The sequence below is a fragment of the Eurytemora carolleeae genome, unplaced genomic scaffold (assembly GCF_000591075.1).
Source record: "Eurytemora carolleeae unplaced genomic scaffold, Eaff_2.0 scaffold1043, whole genome shotgun sequence".
Lineage (NCBI taxonomy): Eukaryota > Metazoa > Arthropoda > Copepoda > Calanoida > Temoridae > Eurytemora > Eurytemora carolleeae.
Genome location: NW_019396984.1, coordinates 87081 through 108960, shown reverse-complemented (window position 1 = coordinate 108960; position 21880 = coordinate 87081). Strand labels below are relative to the sequence as shown.

General features: G+C 31.9%; 3 protein-coding genes and 1 long non-coding RNA gene across 7 annotated transcripts; 1 reads left to right on the top strand and 3 right to left on the bottom strand.

The window, feature by feature from the left end:
• Positions 1 to 561: 561 nt before the first annotated feature.
• Positions 562 to 9453, bottom strand: LOC111710787 (uncharacterized). The gene is made up of 8 exons (XM_023484921.1): positions 8976 to 9453; positions 7499 to 7563; positions 5520 to 5627; positions 4859 to 4950; positions 4393 to 4475; positions 2401 to 2487; positions 2044 to 2092; positions 562 to 722 (listed from the first exon to the last, which is right to left on the bottom strand). Exons 1-8 carry the CDS (start codon positions 9147 to 9149, stop codon positions 562 to 564), a joined length of 819 nt encoding a protein of 272 aa, XP_023340689.1. The 5' UTR covers positions 9150 to 9453.
• A 540-nt stretch (positions 9454 to 9993) lies between these two features.
• Positions 9994 to 15305, bottom strand: LOC111710791 (protein archease). Of its 3 annotated transcripts, none has more exons than XM_023484930.1 (8): positions 15215 to 15305; positions 14518 to 14583; positions 14273 to 14366; positions 11132 to 11213; positions 10978 to 11027; positions 10709 to 10749; positions 10539 to 10642; positions 9994 to 10047 (listed from the first exon to the last, which is right to left on the bottom strand). In XM_023484930.1, the coding sequence occupies exons 1-7, from the start codon at positions 15284 to 15286 to the stop codon at positions 10553 to 10555; spliced, it is 495 nt and encodes a 164-aa protein (XP_023340698.1). In that variant the 5' UTR covers positions 15287 to 15305; the 3' UTR covers positions 9994 to 10047; positions 10539 to 10552. The 3 variants fall into 3 exon arrangements, with proteins under 3 accessions (XP_023340698.1, XP_023340700.1, XP_023340697.1); XM_023484932.1 differs by having other exon boundaries at positions 10012 to 10220; positions 10570 to 10642; XM_023484929.1 differs by having other exon boundaries at positions 10012 to 10642.
• On the bottom strand, positions 15262 to 20199 carry LOC111710786 (GATOR complex protein NPRL2; the record flags this gene model as incomplete). The annotated part of the gene is made up of 7 exons (XM_023484920.1): positions 15262 to 15876; positions 16108 to 16186; positions 16668 to 16767; positions 17858 to 17955; positions 18226 to 18327; positions 18974 to 19004; positions 20102 to 20199. Coding segments are annotated over 7 exons (576 nt in total), but the record flags the coding sequence as incomplete, so codon positions are not given.
• Positions 20200 to 20492: 293 nt separating this feature from the next.
• On the top strand, positions 20493 to 21849 carry LOC111710792 (uncharacterized). 2 transcript variants are annotated; one of them, XR_002767132.1, is made up of 3 exons: positions 20494 to 21403; positions 21511 to 21582; positions 21798 to 21849. It is a non-coding gene; the product is annotated as an uncharacterized LOC111710792 (long non-coding RNA). The 2 variants fall into 2 exon arrangements; XR_002767131.1 differs by having other exon boundaries at positions 20493 to 21582.
• Positions 21850 to 21880: the final 31 nt, after the last annotated feature.

Genomic DNA, 21880 nt, shown 5'->3' with positions numbered 1-21880 from the left:
TATTTACAGGGATAAAACAAGGGTTTATGGAAGATATTTACAGGGATAAAACAAGGATTTATGGAAGATATTTACAGGGATAAAACACGGATATTTGAAGGAAATTTACAGGGATAAAACAGGGATTAATAAATTCTAAATTATATTTTCGCTTTGTATGAATAACATGACTACTACCCCCAGCAGAAAAACACAGTAAGCAGGATTACGCACAAAGGACGAGACTGTGAAGACGACCTGAACCTCTTTAACATGAGTCGATCTTAAGATTAAATTAAGTCTTATTATCTTATGTCTTGAATGTATTCTTTAAATGGCTTATTTAATGGTTTGGCAAAGAAAGAAAGAAGTTGATTTAATTTTATAGTTGTATTATAAATTCCATATAGTCGTCTCTGAAGNGCAGGAATTTGTGAATATAAGGAAACAAACACTATTAATTCCGTACAGTCGTCTCTGAAGTCTCATCCTTTAAGGGGAACCCTGTATGTATGGAAAAATTTCGTTAAAAAAACATTTTATTTTATTGTAAATAATAAAAAAACATTAATTTGTTTAGATTTATAGTTTCAGATTGAGATTACATACATCTCCATACTTTTGTTTTATTCTTATGCTACAGGGTGTCCCATATATAATTAAATCTGTATTTTCCTTGAGAAGTAGTTGTACTGCCCCAACAGTGTTACAATAGTCGAATATCACAAGGTTTGTTAATTTCTCTAAAGAAATAGATCATCAGGAGATATTGGGAGAATTTCCCAATTTTATTTTCCAAATGTACATTTTTTAAAGTGGAAACTCTTCAAATGTACATTTTTTAAAGTGGAAACTCTTCAAATGTACTTTTACTTAAGTTAAAATTACTCTAATGTACATTTACTCAAGTTAAAACTTCTTAAATTCACATTTATTAGGTAAAAACTACTAAACTGCAAATTTGCTCAAGTGAAAACTACTCAAATGTACATTTACTCAAGTATAAACTACTCCTATGTACAGTTATTCAAGAGTGAAAACTCCTTAAATTCACATTTTATAAGTAAAAACTACTAAAATGTAAATTTACTCAAGTGAAAACTACTCAAATGTACATTTCTAACAGTGGAAAATTCCCCAATGTACATTTAATCAAGTGAAAACTACTCAAATGTAAATTTACTGAAGTGAAAACTACTTAAAGTTACATTTACTCAAATGAAAACCACTCAAATATAAATTCCCCAATGCACATTTACTCACTTGAAAACCTACTCAATTGTAAATTTACTCAAGTGAACACTAAGAATATGCACGTACTCAAGTAAAAACTACTTAAATGATTTATTCAAGTGAAACTACTCAAATGTACATTTACTCAAGTGAAAACTACTAAATTTAACTTACTCAACAAATATACACTTACTCAAGTGAAAACTTCTTAAATGTACATTTACTCAAGGTAAAACTATTCAAAAGTATAATAACTCAAGTAAAAACTACTCAAATATACATTTACTCAAGTGAAAACTACTTAAAGTTACATTTACTCAAATGAAAACCACCCAAATATACATTAACTCAAGTGAAAACTACCCAAATGTATAAATTCTTTAAGTGACACTTTTCCTTTTTGTTGAATCTTACAGCGCTCGGCCCCCATATATTTTTCTTTCAAAAATGTATGGCGTAGAACTGAACTTATCCTATCATTAACTGTAAAATCGTTCCTCCTAAAGCTCTAATTGTTATTTAGATAAATTAAGTAATTTGACCGAAAACCATTTACTTAACTTTTTTTTGAAAAATGTGACAACCAAATAGATACACTTTTTTGAACCTACTAGCTGAAGGACCCGGCGTTGGCCGTGGCAAAAAAAAATTTAAAAAAAGAAATATTAAATTTTTTTTAAAACAAAATGTTCGATTTTTTTATAGCCTATAACACTCCCCGGCCACCCATAAATGTGTACAAAAAAAATGTCAGCCCAATAGGTCCAGTCGTTTGGCCGGTTTTACGCAACATATATTTATACGAAAGTCTTGTTTTATTATAAGGATTACCTAATACTAATGCTGCTCCTTCATCGGTTATTTTTTGACATCCTTGGACCTAAGTTTACAGTGATTTTTTAATTTCTGTTAAAAATTAGGTTTTTGCATTATTTATTGATAGAAATTAATTACTCGTTTCAAACTCTAGTTTTCTAATTCTTGCAACCTGATTACGTTTACCATTTGAAAAAGAAAATACATAGTTGGAAATATCTAAGATCTACGACATAAATTTACAAATAAAAATAAGAATTTTTTGTTGTGTTATTATCTTCAATGTACAAAGAAGAAAGGCCTGCAGACACAACCAAAAAAGCTAAAATTAATATAGAAATACAGGCGCGACGCGCCACTGAAACCAAGTACCTTAAAAGCTGCGATTTGGGTAGATTTTCCATATCTCTCATCATAGGATCCATCAAGATTCTCCTGTAGAACTAGGGTTCGCACTCCCTACAGGGCAATTATTATCATAAATATAGCTAAAAAAATCTTAAAGGGAGTGACTGGCAATGTATGGTAGTTGAACTGAGAATGTAGTATTGTGTATAAATTGTGTATGATTCATTTGAAACATATTAAACGTTTTAATGATGTATAATTACTAAGTTTGAGCGATAAGTCGACGTTCAAAATCATTCATTTTGGTGGTTACGTTTTGAGAATCGATTTATTTTTAATTATTAAATAACGACAACAAGAAATGTAAAAAAATTCTAAAGTTAACTAATCAGATATTTTGGAACATATTTCTCAATTGAAATTTTCTCAATAAACAATAAATCAATGTTAGAATCAATTAAAATTCGTTTCAATCATTATATTGAATTTCTTATTCCTTAAGAATTTTTCGCAAATTTATTCAAATTCTTCAAATGTTTTAAAATCATCCATTTGGGTGGTTACGTTTTGAGAATTGATTTATTTTAAATTATTAAATAAGAAATGTAAAAAAAATCTTCAGTTAACTTATTAGATGTTTAGGAACATATTTCTCAATTGAAATTTTCTCAATAAACAATAAATCAATGTTAGAATCAATAAAAATTCTTTTTTATCATTATATTGAATTTCTTATTCCTTAAGAATTGTTTGCAAATTTCTTCAAATTCTTCCAATGTTTTCTTTTCAATAAAAATTCCAGGAAATCTAGAGAAAATGTTTGTGATCAATAAAACATTACAGAAAACCAATAACTGAATAAAATTACTTATTTCGATGATAATAGTTAATTTTTATTTTCTCAACCTGTTCCTTAACAACTAATCACTAATCAGTTTACTGTAGAATTTTTACAACATTTTTCGTCGTCGTTATTGAATTTTTTAATTTTTTTTTTCAAAATCATCCCTCAAAAATGAACAACTATCTCAAATGATTCCTAAAAATATCCTAAAAATCAGTTCAACTACCATACATTACCACTCCCTTTAAGAGTTCATCCCTTAATTACCTCTAAACTTGTCAATAAAACATTTTTTAGGCCATTTTTAAACTGTCAAAATATTTGAAAAAAATTTTTTAGCCACTCCCAGGTGGAGCCAAAGAAAGGTGTAAAAAAGACGCGATTTTTCACCTTTTTCTAAATATTTGACCATCAGTAAAAGAATTTTTGTTTTAAATGTCAAATTTCGTCCATTCCATGATTTCCAAAATCACAATTCAAAATTTTAGCCGAGAATGGTTAAAAAAGGTTGAAAAAAGGCCAAAAATGGCGGGAAAAACAGTGAAAAAACTAAGCTATATATGAAAATTATATTAAAATGCTATAATTTCGAATTTGAGCTAGTTTTACCCCAATGCTTCCTAAAAAATAGGTCGCACATCTGGGAATTTTTTTCAGCCCCTACAGGGAAATTAAATGTAAAGCTTTGCGGGAAAAAAGAACAAATTGAATTTTTTAAAATCTTTTTTATAATGCGTAGGCCCATAAGTTTAAAGGAACTAACCAGTGAACACTTGACTATAACTCTCATTTTCTAATCTTTTTATCTTTGCTAACTGGTTTTGTGGAACTTAGATATTTAAAACTATTTTTATTACTGTTTTTATTTTTACAAATTCTTCTTTACCAAATTGTTAACGTTAGAAATATCTGAGGTTTACGCCATCAAACTGCAAAGATTTTAAAATTTTAAATTTAGATTTTGAGACAAGCTTCAGTTTCATTAATGATAACGTCAAAAACTTGCATATTATGGAAATGTTAACAAAATGACGAATTTTGCCACAAACTAAAATTTCCTAACTTTAATTTCTATCTTAACACCCTAATGGTGTACAGATTTCAAACTTAAGACTTTGGATTGCAATGATATAGGTATTGGACCATTGTGACAAATATTCAATTCCTTTTACCTTATCTGAAACTGAGGTAAAGGACACATCAAGAGCACGTAAATTTGGACAGTAGACTCCCACCACTGAGAGGAAATCATCACCTTACAAGAAAAACATAAAAATGCGAAATATTGAAAGATCTGAAACTTTGAAAAGGAAATGAATAGAGATAGTAAGACGATTGACTAATAGAAAAGGGTTGGGTAGACTCTGTCACTTGCCAATAAAAAAATAATTTTTCCTATTGCAACCGAATTTTTACCGAATAGTCTATTCGAATTATTTATCTACATAAAGTTTACATATTTTAGCAGCAAATGCAAAATAAATTAAAGAAAAAAAGCATCATACATTTTCTTTTTTCATTCACAATGACTTAAAAAATGCAAAAAAATTAGAAATTACGTACGTTATATAGAATTAAAATATTTAAAAACTAAAAAACTATCTTTTTTTTCAAATTTTAATGTAGCAAAAAAAATACCTATATTCGAAGACGACACCTCTATTTTGAGTAGAGTACCCCCAACTGTAGAGATTAAATTGTTAAGAATTCCACGCGGTATTTTCATACACCTTTAAAATTATGCGTAAAGCTATCAAACGTTTTACGAATATTCAAGATTTTAAGGTGACTCCTGCACAAAAGTCTCACCTAGATTCAAAACCATCAACTTATGCAAAATGTTAACCCTTGGCAAGATATAAGCCTGAAAACAAAAGAACCAACTTTTCGAGGATACAAATTTGAAAAATTCTACTTCCTGGATATTGGTGGAGTCTCTTGAAGCCAGTAAACCATTGAATGTTTAATAATGACTAAATAGGATACCTAACACATCTGTTAAATATCTATATATATGTATATAAAGTTGTAATCTTTCTTTGTCTGTCCGTTTATTCGATCACAACTTGGGAAACCCCTGGACCGATTTGCCTCAAATTTTTATTAAGGAACTTGGTTTTGAAATCCTTAATTGAGTGGGTTGACTTGAATAGCGAAAATATAGTTGTAGCATCTCTCTACAATAATCTGTACCTGGATATATTCAACTGTTCTAGTTTGTAGCATCCCTCTACTATAATCTATACCTGGATATATTCAACTGTTCTAGTTTGTAGCATCCCTCTACTATAATCTGTACCTGGATATATTCAACTGTTCTAGTTTGTAGCATCGCTCAAGAGTGATCTGCAGCATTAAATTCAAGTCTGCTTCGCAACCAGAAAAATCCAGTAGCTTGTGGTAGATACTGTACACAACATTTCACTTATTTTTGGAATATTTTCGTGCTTTTTCTTTCACCTGCCTCTTTAAACTTTGATTGCAACACTGACTGCAACTAAATGCAGTTACATTACATCTGGGTCATTGTTAAAACAACATGTTTATCAAAACAAATAAAACTTATAACAACAAAAAATTTAGGGTTAAACAAATATTAAACGTCTCAATCAATTTTGAAGGAAACTCTAGAGTATAAAGCTATGGAACTGCAATAGTCTACAATTACTTGAAGGGCTTACTCCCAACACCCAAAAATTAAAAAAAAAAATTTCATGGGACATAGCAGCTTTCTAAAAATGATAATCCTTTAAAAAAGAAGTTGTTTGAATAACAGGTAGGAAACAGAATTTAATCATTTTTAAACGTGTATGTTTCCCCCCGAATCCAAGCTTAAACTGAACAAAGTAAATAATGTAAATAAAAACAAAGATTAAAGAGACTGTTCGCTAGTTTCAAGTAAACTTTCATCTGAAGGATTGTTTACCCGATTCACAACGGTACCTTTTTCTAATTCAAAGCAAAAATCAATGAGTTACACTTGTTTTTCTATCTTCTAATTGATAATTCCCAGTTGAGGTTCTTGTAAAAGTGTATTAAAGATGTATGCAGGAAAAAACGGCGAAATCCTCCAAGATGATAATGGGTACCGTAGTGAATCGGTGCGTAACAATTGTAAATAGGTGAACAGTCTCTTTAAAGTGAAGTAGCGTGAAACAAACAACTCGGTATTTGTTTGATATGTTTATAAAGTCAGCATGACTAAGGTAAATATATCCCTCCTGGGATATCTTATTACAAGGAGTGCTTCATCCTGCTATTTAGTCATGGATAATGGTAAATATCTACGAAACTTCTTAGTTTTCCGGAATATTAAAAAGTATGATTTCAGAACGCTTTGCGCCCTTTTTTTATGTATTCTTTCGTTGCGTACAACGCTTAGCGTTTTCTCTTGTTGTATACTAAAATAGACTTAACCATTTATTAGTTTTTTTGTGATATGATAATCTATATCTTCTATAATCTGATGGATTCAGATAAATCCTTTGAGATATCTCTTCTTTGGATTCCAGAAACATCAATTATGATTCCTTTGGCCGAATTTAAAGAATTTGAGCGGTGGTTTAAATTTAAGCCGCGGTTTAAATATGGTTGGTTCCACTTAAAATTGTATCAAATGTTTCAAGATTTAAGCCGGCGCTAAATTTAAACCGGGGTTTGGCGGATTTTGACGGATTTAAACCGCGGCTCAAATTCTTTAAATTCCATCTCAGAAAACATTTTGTCTCGGCCAAAAAAGATCCCGATAATTTAAGTCATTTCACTTGATCGACACAAATTTAATTTTCGATATGAAAATCAATAAAAAGCGTAGAACATCAGAAACTTATATCTAAACTTAAATTATAATTATAATCTCCCATTGGCTCAGAAGATTATAATCTCCCATTGGCTCAGAAGATTATAATCTCACATTGGCTCAGAAGATTATAATCTCCCATTGGCTCAGAAGATTATAATCTCACATTGGCTCAGAAGATTATAATCTCCCATTGGCTCAGAAGATTATAATCTCCCATTGGCTCAGAAGATTATATGGTAAAGTTAGGAATCAAAGCAAGAATAAGCTTAATCTGTTTCACGACTAAACAGTAAACATGTTTTCTGACGGGCGGGCTGGAATTTAACAAAACAATTCTGACCTCTGAGTTTTCCTGATTATATTACATTCTTTTGCAAAAAATAATGTCATGAATAATGTTCTGATGTCCTGCCCAAAACTCAAAAATTAAAAATACGATTTTGATCAATACTTTTAATGAATAAAGTGAAGGTTGCCTAATGAGTAGATATATGTGATGTCTCCGTAACTGCTTTCTTTCTTTTAAAGAAACAAATATCTCCTAAACAAATTCAGACTTGCATCACAAACAGAATCAATAACTTTTAAAGTCTTCAGATTTACTAAGTAAATCTTGCTTTTTAGAAATTTCATTGAAGGTATTTTAATTTTTATATCTTTAAATTATTAGAAATCATCCTTTTTATTTAAAAGCCTGTCGACGCCAGTTAAAATAACTCTACATTAAATATGTACATGCGTGTAATTCACGTTTTCTTCCTGAAAATTGATCATTTCTATTCCTGAAGTGACTGAATTAAAGTAACTGAATTGACGGAAGTTATTTGACGATATCTTTCCTTATGTGACTAGAATAAAAGATTAAATGGTACCGTTACTATTCGGCAGGTAAAAAGGGAGTTACTTGAGATAACGTCGACAGTCCCCATAATGTTTACTTGCACACAGTCATTTTAGTGTTTACTTGCACACAGTCCCCATAATGTTAACTTTCACACAATCCCTTTAATATTTACTTGCACACAGTCCCTTTAATGTTTACTTGCACACAGTCCCTTACACAGTCCCTTCAATGTTTACTTGCACAAAGTCTCTTTAATGTTTACTTGCACACAGTCCCTTTAATGTTTACTTGCACACAGTCCCTTTAATATTTACTTGCACACAGTCCCTTTAATGTTTACTTGCACACAGTCCCTTTAATGTTTACTTGCACAAAGTCCCTTTAATATTTACTTGCACACAGTCCCTTTAATGTTTACTTGGACACAGTCCCATTAATATTTACTTGCACACAGTTTCTTTAATATTTACTTGCACACAGTATCTTTAATGTTTGCTTGCACACAGTCCCTTTAATGTTTACTTGCAGAACACAGTCCCTTAAATGTTTACTTGGACACAGTCCCTTTAATGTTTATTTGCACACAGTCCCCTTAATGTTTACTTCTACAAAGTCCCTTAAATGTTTACTTGCACAACTCAATTCCTTAAATGTTTACTTGGACACAGTCCCTTTAATGTTTATTTGCACACAGTCCCCTTAATTTGTACTAAGTCCCTTAAATGTTTACTTGCACAACACAATCCCTTAAATGTTTACTTGGACACAGTCCCTTTAATGTTTACTTGCACAAAGTCCCTTTAATGTTTACTTGCACACAGTCCCCTTAATGTTTACTTGCACAAAGTCCCTTTCATGTTTACTTGCACAACACAGTTCCTTAAATGTTTACTTGTGCACAGTCCCTTCAATGTTTACTTGCACAACACTGTCCCTTTAATGTTCACTTGCACACAGTTCCATTAATATTTACTAGCACGCAGTCCCTTTAATGTTTACTTGCACACAGTCCCTTTAATGTTTACTTGCACACAGTCCCTTTAATGTTTACTTGCACACAATCCCTTTAATGTTTACTTGCACACAGTCTCTTTATTTCTCTAGAATACCTGTGACAATGAAGGAATGATGGAGTCGAAAGGTCCGATGATAAATTTGCAATGAGATTTTTTATAAAAATAATCCAGGAAATGTTTAGACCAAACTTCATCCATATTCTGACAAACATTCTCAATACAGAGTCTTTGCAAGGACATGAAAGCCCGTTGTCGAACTCGAGGCATTTCTGAAAAAAAAATTGAAAAATGAATAATGGTCGTTGGCGGGTCAAGACAAGGAAACTACAGGGTTACTCACAGAGGAAGGATGAGACTTTAGATTTGATTGTACGGAATTTGTACTCTCCGTTTTCTTATATTCACGATTCATAGTGACTGTAAACTTGTTTGTTTCTTTGCCAAATCAGTATAAAAACCATAAAAGACTGCACTTAAAGGGACTGTTAAGGAAAAATGGAAGGGGGTATAGTCTGAAAACTAATCACTTTAGCTCTTTAAATCGCGACACACGAAAGTTATATCTGATGTTCCTGTCTCGAGAAATTAATATAGAACTGTGTCAAATTTATACGAAAATTCATGTATATACAATTTTGTATAGAAATAGTAGATTTAAACAGATCATATTCAGCAAATACGCAACCAATCAGAAAACGAAGATAGGGTTTCTCCAATTAATATTTCATAATTTTTATTTTTATTTTAAATAGATATAATTGATAATGTTATTTATAAGTCCGTATAACGTCACCAGAACTCCCACCAATGGTAGTGCAGTTTATTGGTCACGTGATATAGACGAAGACACGTGACCAGTATACTGCACAACCATTGGTGGGAGTTCTGGTGACGTAATATGTAATATTCGTATAAATTTTACACAGTTTTATATCAGATGTAACTTTCATGTGTCGCGATAAGAGCTGAAGAAATTAGCTTTCAGCCAATACCCCCTTCCATTTTTCCTTTACAGTCCCTTTAAGTCAGACATAATTTAACCTTAGAATTGTCATTTAATGAGTTTTAGGTCGTCTTTACAGTCTTATCCTTTGTTCCTTTGTGGGTTAACATGTATAAGGTTTTTATTTAAATTTTTCTTGTCTTTGATTAAAAACGTAGTGCACTGCGTTTTCATGGGGAATAAAACTTAACTCTGCCCTTGCCACGCCTTAAATTTGTTTACATTCCTCCCAAAATCTGCAGTACACTTAATTATTAAACAATGATATTGGGGTTTCTTAGAGGTATAAAACTAACAATTTAATTTGTTATCACAGCTTTATAACATTTTGTTTTCTGTCCATACATTGTATTATTATTTTTATAAATGTAGGGGTTTTGGACAGATCATGGGGGGGAATTAATTTATAAGAGTATATATTTAAATATGATACCCCAGGGTATGAAGGGAATCTTAAACTAATCATTTTAAAATGTATTTGAACTGAAATTGAGCAGAAATGTAATCCTCAAATTAAGATTGAAATGAAAGTTTCAAACAGAGTAAGAACGGCCAGGGGTTGCAAGCTGGATCTCTCTAATGGTTGAAAACTAACAGGGAAGGGGGGGGGGAGTAAAATAAAGAATCAGGAACGAGGGGGGGGGGGCTTGTGCCAAGTTTTCAAGCATTAAATATCAATAATACAGAAAATCTCTTTTTTGTCTGGTTCATCATAGATCTTCATGGCAGAGTAGGTAATCGCTTTCACCTCAGTGCCCTGAACAAAGTAATTTGAAAAAACCAATTTTTTCCTTAAAGTTTTTTGGCACTTTTTTTGCCTAACCTGCGGATGCTTTTGAATATTGAACTCCTCTCCGTATCCGACTTAAGTCAGCAGACTTGATTTTTGCCACGTTTTAAATATCATTAAATTTATTTTTGTGTAATTTTCATCTTCACTAGGAAAAATATACAATAAGTACAAACAGGAAAAAATAAGAACAAAAATGCATTTATCTTCATGAAATTGAAGTGAGCAGTACCTAATTACTTTTGCATGCATGATAATACGATCCTTTTGTCAATCAATCAATTCATCATAAGTCTGTTTGCCTGATTTAATTCTGAAATTTTCCAGGTCAAACTCTGTGATCACAATCTTCCTGTAGTTTATTGACTCAAGTTATTTCTCCAATCATTCAATGTCAAACTTTAAATTTAATGTCAGTAAGAATTTCAATAGTTTTTGTTGGAAATAACTAAGTTCCTGGGAATAAAAAAATCTTCTGCACTGAAAATGTATAACCATTCATCTAAATAGTGGAATAGTAATCCCTCAAGATCATCACCTAAACATTATAATCTCTATATAAGTAAAAATCTTTTTTTGTCTCTCTATATGTCCGGTCTTTACCCTTGAACCCCTGGACCGATTTGTCTCAAAGTTTATTTTGTTATCCTGGTAAAACCACGGAAATGTCCTAAGCTTGGTTTAAAAAAAAGATGAGTGGGTTGACTTGTAGGGAAAGCATAGTTTCCAGGCAAAGCTGAGCTTCCAAGCATGCTTCAAGGTGGGCCAGGCAAGAATTAAGTTAAAAGCTAGTAGCGTTGAAACCTTCTGAGGTACTAAGTAGATTACAATTGTTTCTGTAGAATGATCAAGTATTACTGTAACAAAGCTTGACTTCAGAAATCCTCTAAAATGTGTTATTTTATTTGGCAATTCAGTTTTCTTCTATCCATTAAAATAGAACATTTTGATTTATGTAAAAAATCATTGGTAAACTGAAAACTATCGAGGATAACTTTGCCACGCATACCATCAAGATGGGTGTGGCTTCATACGGGGACCAAAATATCCCCAGAAGTTTTGTTTAATATTAATAATGTGTCAAAGATGATGGTGGCCACTTCAAACATTCGGTTGTAATATCTCTGCTTGTCTTTCTGTCTGTCTGTTTGTCCGATCATAACTCAGCAACCCCTGGACCGATTTTCCTAGGGAGAGCTATGGAAATTTTCTTTGCTTGAATTTGAGATTTTAAAGGGATTGTTCACCAGTTTACAACGTACATTTTGGAAATTATTAAAAACAAACACACATACAAGCAAACAGACAGACAAGCAAAGATTACTACTTTTATATAGAAGACTAGCTTGGGAACTAAATTTTTAAAACCAAGCTAAGAACATTACCGTTTTATTCAACAAAAATTTGAAGTTATTATCGGACATACAAACAAGTAAACAAACTAAGATTACTAATTAAAAGATAGACTATGATGAGAACCCAGCGTTGCCCAGGGTACTTATAGTTACTCCCGCCGTTTACCCGCGCTTAGTCGTTAATGACGATTTTAGTGGACCCACTCAACTTAGAATCTCAAAACCAAGCTAAGAATATTCCGGTGGTTCTTCCGAGTTCTTCAATATATATTTGAGGCAAATTGGTCAAGGGGTTCTTGAGTTATGATCAGACACACAAACAAACAGAAATTACTACTTTTTAAATATTGATTCCGTTCTCTTGTCTTATCTCCGGAATTTAAATATTTGAATAGGAATGACAAGAATTCTTATCTTTCATAAACATTCAACTCGGTTCTGATGAGTTCTATATGTGAACGCTAGATGTAGCTGGATATCAACTTACAAAACCACTTTCATATGTTAAAAATACTTCTTGAGAATTTTTTTAAATAAGTGTTATTGAAAAACAATACGTCTATAATTAATACCCTGCAGTCTTGTATTCATGATACAGCTTCGTTTTTTTACACTTATATTTCGTGAGTTTGTATATTTTATTGAACGCAGGAGTGTTACGATGCCCTTGACTTCAAGATGGATGTATTTCTTGTACTCAAATATTTATTTAATGTCCTGAAGGACAAATATGTGTATATTGATTTTTTCAAATTGATTATAGATATCTGGAGGCAAAACAGTTTATTGAAATACCCATTTATATTATTATTATTATAGATAAGCATTGAAAAGACTGGATCATTTTATTGATTAGACATTTTATAAGAAGAATCACTTTTCAGTAAAATGTGGGAATGAAATAAAGTAGTGTTAGTAGGTGAACAGGTGGAAGAGGAGGAACGAGTGTGGGTTTTTACCACTTTCAGAAAAAATGAGGGATTTTCTTGCTCTGACAAGGAGGATGCAGCTAATGAATTAGCTTTGCTGTACTTCAAACACTTAAAAAAGTTACAAAAAGGAAAAAATCAGTGTACACTTTAAATGATTCTATATTAAGAGGATCATTTGTAGTAAACCCCGAGATTTATTTGATTTAACTAACAGAACTCTTCCTTTTCTTACAAAATAAATTGCAATAATTAACTCTCGTAATTATATTTATTGATCTAAGTTTATTAATTCTTGATTATCGATTTCAGGACATTAATATTCCGATCCAAATTCAACTCTCATGGCAAAGAGTTGCAACAACTCCAACCGCTGCTCCATGATCAGGGACATGTTTCTAACGAGCGCCAATTCCTGCTTGATCTGATGCTCTTCCTTGCTACAGACCATCTTGCATGGTTTCTAAATGTATCTATAATTACCAGACGCAGCTCTTGCCAAATAACTTTAATCCGGCCCTTTATCTTCTGCCAGTTCTCCTTGACGAGGTTCACCTGCCCCTTGTTCGGTTGTAGGCCCAGCTTTCCCCACATCATGGTGAACTCATCCTCATCTGCAGCGGCATCTTCAAGGACAGGAATATCCACGGAAACTGCTTTATCATCCCCCTGCTGGTACTCCCTTTCCTCCGACTCTCCTTCATCCAGATCATCCTTTCCAGCGTCCAGATCATCCTCTCCTTCATCTCCGGAACTCTCAGATACCTCTGCAACGGAGAGAGCGGGGACAGAGGAACAGCACACACTTTAAATGATTCTGTATTTTGTGTGTTTTGCAAGGTTATGGAAATGACGTTAGCTACCAGCACAACATATATTATCTCAAATGTTACTTATTATTCAAATTCAATGGAAGTGTGTACCATATCCTGTAAGTGCTTTCAAAGCACCCCCTTTATTTTTCCCATAGTATCCATGCTTATCTGGCATACACATTGAATCCTAAAAAATTCAGGCCAGATCTGAACCACTAGATTCCATATAGACCAGGGAAAGTGGCGGAGCTCAACCCTATCTTCATTGTATTTCAGCCTACAGGTCGTTGTACTTTGTCTGTAGGTTGATTAATAATAATAATAATAATGTTGAGTGGGTCGACTTTTATTGGGAAAAATAGCTAAAATTGTAACATACGTCAAAGCAAGGGTAAACGGCGGGACTAACCATGACTACCCAGGGCAGCGCTGGGTTCGCAAGATAATGATGTGTATTATGTTTTGCAGTAAATATGAATAAATGTAATTAGCACTCACCATTAGCTTCCACCTCCACCTGCTTTGTCATATCCACTGTAGCAATATCCGTCATATATCCAAACATAGACATACCAACATTCTCAAATGCTTCCTCAGGACAAATATCAATCAATCAATCAATCAATAATTGTTATCTAGGAATTTTTAACATTTTAAAATTGAATATTTTTGAGTCAAATCCATGATTTCTGTAAGAAATTTTATGATTAAATTACACCTTTTCATTATTTTGATATCTGAACCTTGAAAGTGTTTCCCCATGCATGAAGTTGAACGTCAGCAGTGTGATCCAGGTATTCAAATTTTACCTTTAGATATAAAAAGAAATTTACTAATGCCTATATCTTAACAACCTGAGGCTGAATTTTAAGAATTTGAGCCGCGGCTCAAATATGGTTGGTTCCACTCAAAATTGTTTTCAATGTTTCAAGATTCAAGTCGGAGCTTATGTGAAAGCGGTTTTTGGCAGATTTGAGACGCAGCTCAAATTCATTAAATTTGGACTTTGATGAAGTAAACCTTAGCTATGTCAAACTTATTTGATCTAACAGAATTCATAGTTGAAATTGGGTAGCAAAGATTTAGGGATAAGAACATCAGAGTTTATGACAAAGACACTTTAAATTACAATTCACAAATTAACTTGCATTACGAAAAATAAAGATCCTAATTATATAGCAGGAAAAATTGTCATTGGCAGACTTAATGAATTTTGATGTATAAATCATAAATTGGCAAATACTTAATGAAATCCACACTTTAACGTTAATGTTTACAAAAGCTGGAAATCAATGGTAACATCGGATTCAAAATATTGATTGAACAGAAAACTGAACACTCGGAAATTGTTGATGACCCTTGCAATGAAATAATTTGGACATTTGAATTGAATTGAACAAAAACTTTGATAATAGGTCTTAAAAGTTTTTAACGAACGACCTCTGGAATTGTGAGATCGGTTCCTTCTGGAATATTTTCAGCCATTCTTTTCTGAAAATATATAAATGTCATAAAAATGTAAATTTTTCAATTCATTAAACTAGAACTTCGAGCACAGCACTTTTGGCAATCCTCTAGTTATACAAAATGCTGTTATACTATGATTCAGTGTATACAATAATGTATATTGTATAATTTTTGAAACGATATCGTAGAACCTGTTAAATCCTTTTTAATTAAAACAGATTTAATTTTGATTTATCTAAAAAGTGACGCTTTCTGAATCTGCGTCTAAATCTGAGCTGCGAACTTTTGATGGAGACACATAAAGCTAAGTATGTTACTGAAGCGTTAAGTAGGTTTATTTCACATCACCACTTTTTATATTTCAAGAAAAGTTTCCCATGTGGAGAGCACGAAACAAACAAATATAGTTAGGAAAGAATGAAAATGAAGATCAATTTTCTTCGTTTTGTTATCTAAATTTTTCCCTTACTTTCATAGACGACAAATTCCATTATTTCCATAGGAAAACTATATTAGGATCTTTTTCTCTTACTTTCATAGGTGAAAAAATGTTAAGCTCAGGTTCCATTATTTCCATAAACAAACTATATTAGGATCTGCTTCGATTCTGAAATCTAGATCTTGAGAGGATAAACCTGAACCAGTCAAAAGTTTGAGTTAAAATCAAAAGCATATTTAGAAAATCCGCATACCTCAATTAATACTTTTACCCCCCCACCCACAAAAAAATAGAATTTTAATATAGTAAATAACACCTTATAACCTTTTTTTGTCACAAGTAAAGTACCCGCCATTGAAGCAAAAAGAAGTAAATGATCTTTCAATTAATAAATCAATAAATTAGAACTAAATTTTTGGTAGGTTCCCTGTTTTGATAGATATATGATCGGTAGAGAATTCTCCTGTAAACCAGCTGTACAAAGATTCTGTACACTCGTTCTCCCCCTGTAAAATGTACATAAGTGAACTAACTGTACATGGACTTTATACACAAACTTTTCCACTGAACAGTTTGCAATAGCATTTTTACAAGCTGTACATGGACATGGACTCGTTTTCCCACTGTTAAAATTAGTAAACTAACCAGTTGAAACTATTCCAAGATCTAGTTACAGTACAGTACATAACAGCAAAGTACAGTGCAGTATAGAGGAGTACAATACAGTACAAAACTCTTCAGTACAGTACAGTAGGTAGTACTGTACAGTAGGTAGTACAATACATTAGGTAGTGCAGTAAAGTACAGTAGGTAGTTCAGTACAGTACAGTACAGAACAGTACAGTTCAGTACAATACAGTACAGTACAGTACAGTACAGTACAGTACAGTACAGTACAGCACAGTACAACACAGTACAGTACAGTACAGTACAGTACAGTACAGTACAGTACAGTACAGTACAGTACAGTACAGTACAGTACAGTACCTGATAAACTGGGTACTTGTGAACCCTCCTCAAAGCTCCCTTTAAGACCAGAAACTGAATTAGTCTTCTCTCATCAAACCCAAGCTTTCCTGGATTCATCCTTAACAAAATATTTTAAGTTGTGTTTTATATCCTTTTAACTGAGCTTTTAAAGGACAAATCAAGCTCTGTTTGTTACTCAAGAGCTAGATACGGTCAAATCCCAGCATAGATCAAAAGTAATGAATAGCTAGAAGGAGTTGAACAGGTTGAACTCAGGGAGTAAGGAATAGAAGGGAGATATAACTGACGCGGTTCGCCCTACCATATGATTATACAGGGTGTCCCAATAAACATGGGAATTCAGTGACGAATCCGATATAGTCTTTTTAACTAATTCTTTGATTTAGTATAGTGATACCTACAAACAAGAAAATTGCAGTATACAAACAGAGAAAACTTGTCCGTCTTCACTGTTCATCTTGCGGAGACATTATAGACACATCTTTACAGTCTTTTACCCTTTTCATAAAATAAACTCTAGCAGACATATAATATTATGGCTTTTGAAATTAGATGTTACAATGCTAATTCATAAAAAAGACGATATCGAATTCGTCACTGAATTCCCATGTTTTTTTGGGACACCCTGTACATGCTTTGCAGACGGGTACTCCATTTGTATATGAAATATTCAGAAAAGGTTTTTGTATACGCGGTAATTGTACATCAGACAAATATTTTTCTTATACAAATGGAGTACCCGTCTGCAAAGCATGTATAATCATATGGTAGGCCAGGGCGAACCGCGTCAGTTATATCTTCATCATAGATGATGTTTTCATTTAACATTTACCAATCATAGGTCAGCATTACCAATCTTGGTATTTCCATTCTTAACATATTTTTTTTTAATCAGTACGTTAAAATTTTTTTAGAGGGTTGAAAAAAAAGATAAGTGAAATTGCGAGTAAAATAAATAAAAAGGATGCTTTTGATTGTTAATGTTTAATTTTTTCAATTCACCCAAATATTGAATTAAAATCGCGAAAAATGTATATCCCTGGACTACCTATTGCCATTGAGTTTAAATTTAACATGGAAAAACCCTGAATCTCTGGTTAAACTGTGTCTAGACTTAACTCAACTTCAATACAGTCCAGTGATATATATTTTTTAGAAGGTTTTTACTGTTATGTACTGTACTGTACCTTGAGCAAATATCTTTGACTGTTGTACCGTAGGTGAAGGATGAGATGAATCTAATTAAGTCCTGCAGTAGCACAGGAGCATCCAGGATATTAAACTCCTGTGAAAACCAGATATTTGATATTTAAATAAATTTTAAGTCGTTTTTTAAATCATGCTTCAACAATTATTTCACAATTTTTAAAAATGATATCTGATATTTTCTTAGACTAGAGTTATATAATTTGACTTCAGGATTGTTAATTATAATAATAATTATAAAAATAACAATAATTTTTGTATTTTTTTTTCGGAATTTTCTTTTCTTAAGAATCAATTTCCATCAAATATTTTTGTACTGAACATTTTTGCCTTCGAATAGTCTGGTTTCCTGAATTTTATCTCTGAAGTCCTGATTTCTACAAAGTTCCGACCATTCTGGGGTTATTGTATACACATTACTGTACAGAAATATCGGCACCAACTCAACAACCTAGAATTAATTCTCAATTGTATTTCCTTTCTAACAGAAGTTGAGTCTTTGCCGTAAACTCTGATTTTCTAATCCTATAAATTTGGCAATCCAATATCGTAGAACTTGGATAATTCAAACTATGAGTAATTCTAAGTCTGAAATATCAAAGGTTTCCACCATCAGGTTGCAAAAATATATAGAAATAGGAAAATTGAGTTTGTAGCAAAGATTAAAATTAAAAAAAAATTACGCATGAAACCATATTAATGCTTCCGAGTCGACTTCAAAAATGTGGTTTGCATGGTTTTTAGGTTAATTTTTTTACATCCTAAGGTTTTCGGATTTGGAAAAGGCTACAAAACAATTTAGAGAGCTTTAGAAAGTTTAAGTCCGTATATTGAAATTGGAAAGTTCCAGTCTGTATTTTAAAAAAAATTAAGAATACCTAACAATATATATAGTAGATGTAAGTAAAAACGAAAGAAACCTTTGTTAACAATAACAAAATCAATTTTTCAATTATTGTGTAATAATAGAAAATACTATTGAATTAAATTTATAAAATTTGTAAAACATTTAAAAGTATTTGTAGTCTTTTAATCACGTTTAAAATGTCCAAACCGATTTTTTAAAATTTTGGCTAATGGTTTTTAGATTGAGGTACCTGATGATAAACCAGATTCTGGATACAAGCTCTAGATTTAAACACAATTTTTATTCTATCTTTTTGATTTTCAGATTAAGAACTTTTCAATGAATCTCAATTTATAGCGTCTAAATTTGGTTTTGTCGTTCACTGAATTTTGTAAATTGATTTTAAGTCAATAAGACAATTTTTTCTCTTAAAATATAGATTTTAAGTGCTATCTAGTAAGAAAGTGGTAAAAAATCTTTTTATGTAAATCAATTTATCTGCAAAACTTCAGCGGACAAAAAAAAATTGTTTATGAGGGACTGTTCTTGTAATAAGTGCCTTTCATTTCAATAGAGGTTTTCCCGATTCCCAGTGGTATCCTTCAAACCCTTTTCTTTAAATAATGGGAAGAATTTCGTCGTTATTTAGCTTAAAGGGAGTGTTTGCGAAAAATGAAAATAAAATAATATGTTTATTCTTTATGATTTGATAGTTACTTTTAAAAACATTTATTCCTGTTTCGAGGATTTTTGATAATGAAGACGACATTTTCATATTTTTCAGGAATGTTCGAAAATCCAGCGCCAGTGAAATATCATTTAAAATAAACAGAATGAAAATTAGTATGAAATTTTAACTATATACGAATGCATTAAAAAATAATCTATGATTGTTGTTTGAAATATCTGAATGATTTGTTTGGAATTAAATTGATTATTTTACGATCCAAGTTGAATGTTGCAACTTTCTGAATTTGTATGACGCCATGTTCTTCAGCAAAAGTAGTTTTTAACAATTTTCTCCTTATAGACACAACAGATAGAAGTAAGATTAGTAGCGTTCAAAAGCGCTTATTTTTCGCCGTAAGCCTAGACCGCATTTCATTTTTCGCGAACACTCCCTTTAAATGTGTTTAACTTAGACAATTTCCTCTAACGTTACAGAAGCAGAAATGCACAAGTCACTTAGAAGAGAATCCACAATTGAAAATAATCAACTTTTAAAGAGAATCTGGTTGCTACCTCATTCATTCTCGATCAGACCAAGCTTATTAGAGTACCGTTTTGAATCAGACATGCCCCTCTATAAATGAAGCGTCACCATAAATTACGTAAACACTTCTAAAGAAAATATGAAAACTGATTGTGTTTTATTTTCCTGACTGAGTTGACCTCTACATCAGCTAGTGGGGCAAGTCTGGCAACCGAGTTGAAACCATCAATATTTGGCAGAATCTGGAATATTTTTTCATCTATTTATTTTACTTTGCAATATCTTTTATTTATCTATTTTTTAAACCTTTTTTTTATCTATTTCTTCATTTATTTATCTTTTTTAATCTGTTATTTCAACCCTATTTTTATATTTTTTTATTCATCTTTTTATTATATATTCATTTATTTTTTCATTTTTTGTCTTTCATTTATTTCTTGATTTGACACGTAATTTGTTTGGTTTTAAAGTGAAAATAAAGGACTTTTTATTTGTTTTCATTTTTTAAAGAATTTATAATTTTTCTTTTAAAGAGACATCTGAATATTCTTACGTTATGAAGTTTAAAAGTAAAATCAGTGTAAGATCTACGGATCTTTTCTTAAATCTTGATGTTCAGGTTGAATCCAGAAACCAGTGATCTAAAGAAGCACATGAAGATCTACTTATCTAATTCTATACTTGTTCCTCCTGTATACACATATATAAATATTTAATCAAGCTTTATCTGAGATCTTATTTGAGTTTAATTAAATTTTACTCTAAATGTATTATCCTGACTTAAAGTTTTATATTCTCAAGCCTAAAAAGCTTTTTTACAACGTCTAAGTTTATGATTTAAAGAGCCTATATTAAAAAATTATATTTAAAGAGCCTATATTAAAAAATTATATTTAATGGTCTATGTATTTCAGACCATAATGGGCTAGTTAACCGTCCATTTATCTCGTTAGTTCTCCAGGTTGTGCAATACTAGGTTTATAAAACATCATATTTAAATGTAAATGTAACATTGGCCAAAACCTTTTGAATCTAAGCTCATTAAAATTTATGGATGTTATATAAAGTGAATCCAGATCGTACGTGTATTTCAACGCCTGTTTGTATCGTCAACATGAAGGAGAGTCCGTGTGTATATTCAACATGAAGGAGAGTCTGTGTGTATCTTCCTGCTAAGCACCAATGTCCCTACCTCCTCTCGGAGAAGTCCCGTCGGAAGCAACTGTGCTTCTCTAAATCGGGACTGCTGCTTTCGAGCAAACAAAGGTGAAGATTGAATATGAACTGCTCTCAAGATGAGATCTAATGTTAACCTAAACCTTATTTAGATCCGTCTACATCTCTACTTACTCTCGGAGAAGTTCCTTGCCTCTTCTCAGAGAAGTATCCTTGCCTCCTCTCGGAGAAGTCCCGTCGGAAGTAACTGTGCTTCTCTAAACCGGGACTGCTGCTTTCGAGCAGATAAAGGTATAATCAAGTTACGTGCGATATCTGTGAACAATTAAAGACAAAAGTGTGGCTATCTTATCTAACACATGATAAGCCTTTATATAAACTCTTCTTATTATTTCTAGTTATGTAAAAGAGACAGCTGGTCACAAACATCCAACTCTAGAGCTATTAAATTCTCCGGCCTAATCAACTTTGTAAGTGTTATCTTAATTTATATATATTTGTTACAATTTATTCACATTTAGCACATTGTAAGTGCCATTTAAATTCATAATTGTTGTTAAAATTCAATCACACTTAGCACACCTGGAGCAAATTTTAATGTAAACTTGGGTAATTTTATTTATTTAAATTATTCTATTACTAATTTAGTGTTTATGCAACCCGTGACTGATTTATTGTTTTTCAGTTCACGGGTCCTAGCTCTGTATCGCTGTACCAGAAATAAAGAATATAAGAGATTCATGTTTATTAAAGAGGTGTGCAATGGAG

Bases quoted from the DNA above. Each gene is read 5' to 3' on its own strand.
- LOC111710787 (XM_023484921.1), bottom strand. From the start codon at position 9,149: ATGCCTCGAGTTCGACAACGGGCTTTCATGTCCTTGCAAAGACTCTGT. The intron at 7,564-8,975 runs GTATTCTAGAGA...GAATTTGTTTAG, and splicing joins TCATTCCTTCATTGTCACAG to GAGATATTTGTTTCTTTAAA. The intron at 2,488-4,392 runs GTAAAAGGAATT...ATTGCCCTGTAG, and splicing joins TTACCTCAGTTTCAGATAAG to GGAGTGCGAACCCTAGTTCT.
- LOC111710791 (XM_023484930.1), bottom strand. From the start codon at position 15,286: ATGACATTTATATATTTTCAGAAAAGAATGGCTGAAAATATTCCAGAA. The intron at 14,584-15,214 runs GTCGTTCGTTAA...TTATATCTAAAG, and splicing joins CCGATCTCACAATTCCAGAG to GTAAAATTTGAATACCTGGA. The intron at 11,028-11,131 runs GAACTTAGTTAT...AATAAACTACAG, and splicing joins GAAGATTTTTTTATTCCCAG to GAAGATTGTGATCACAGAGT.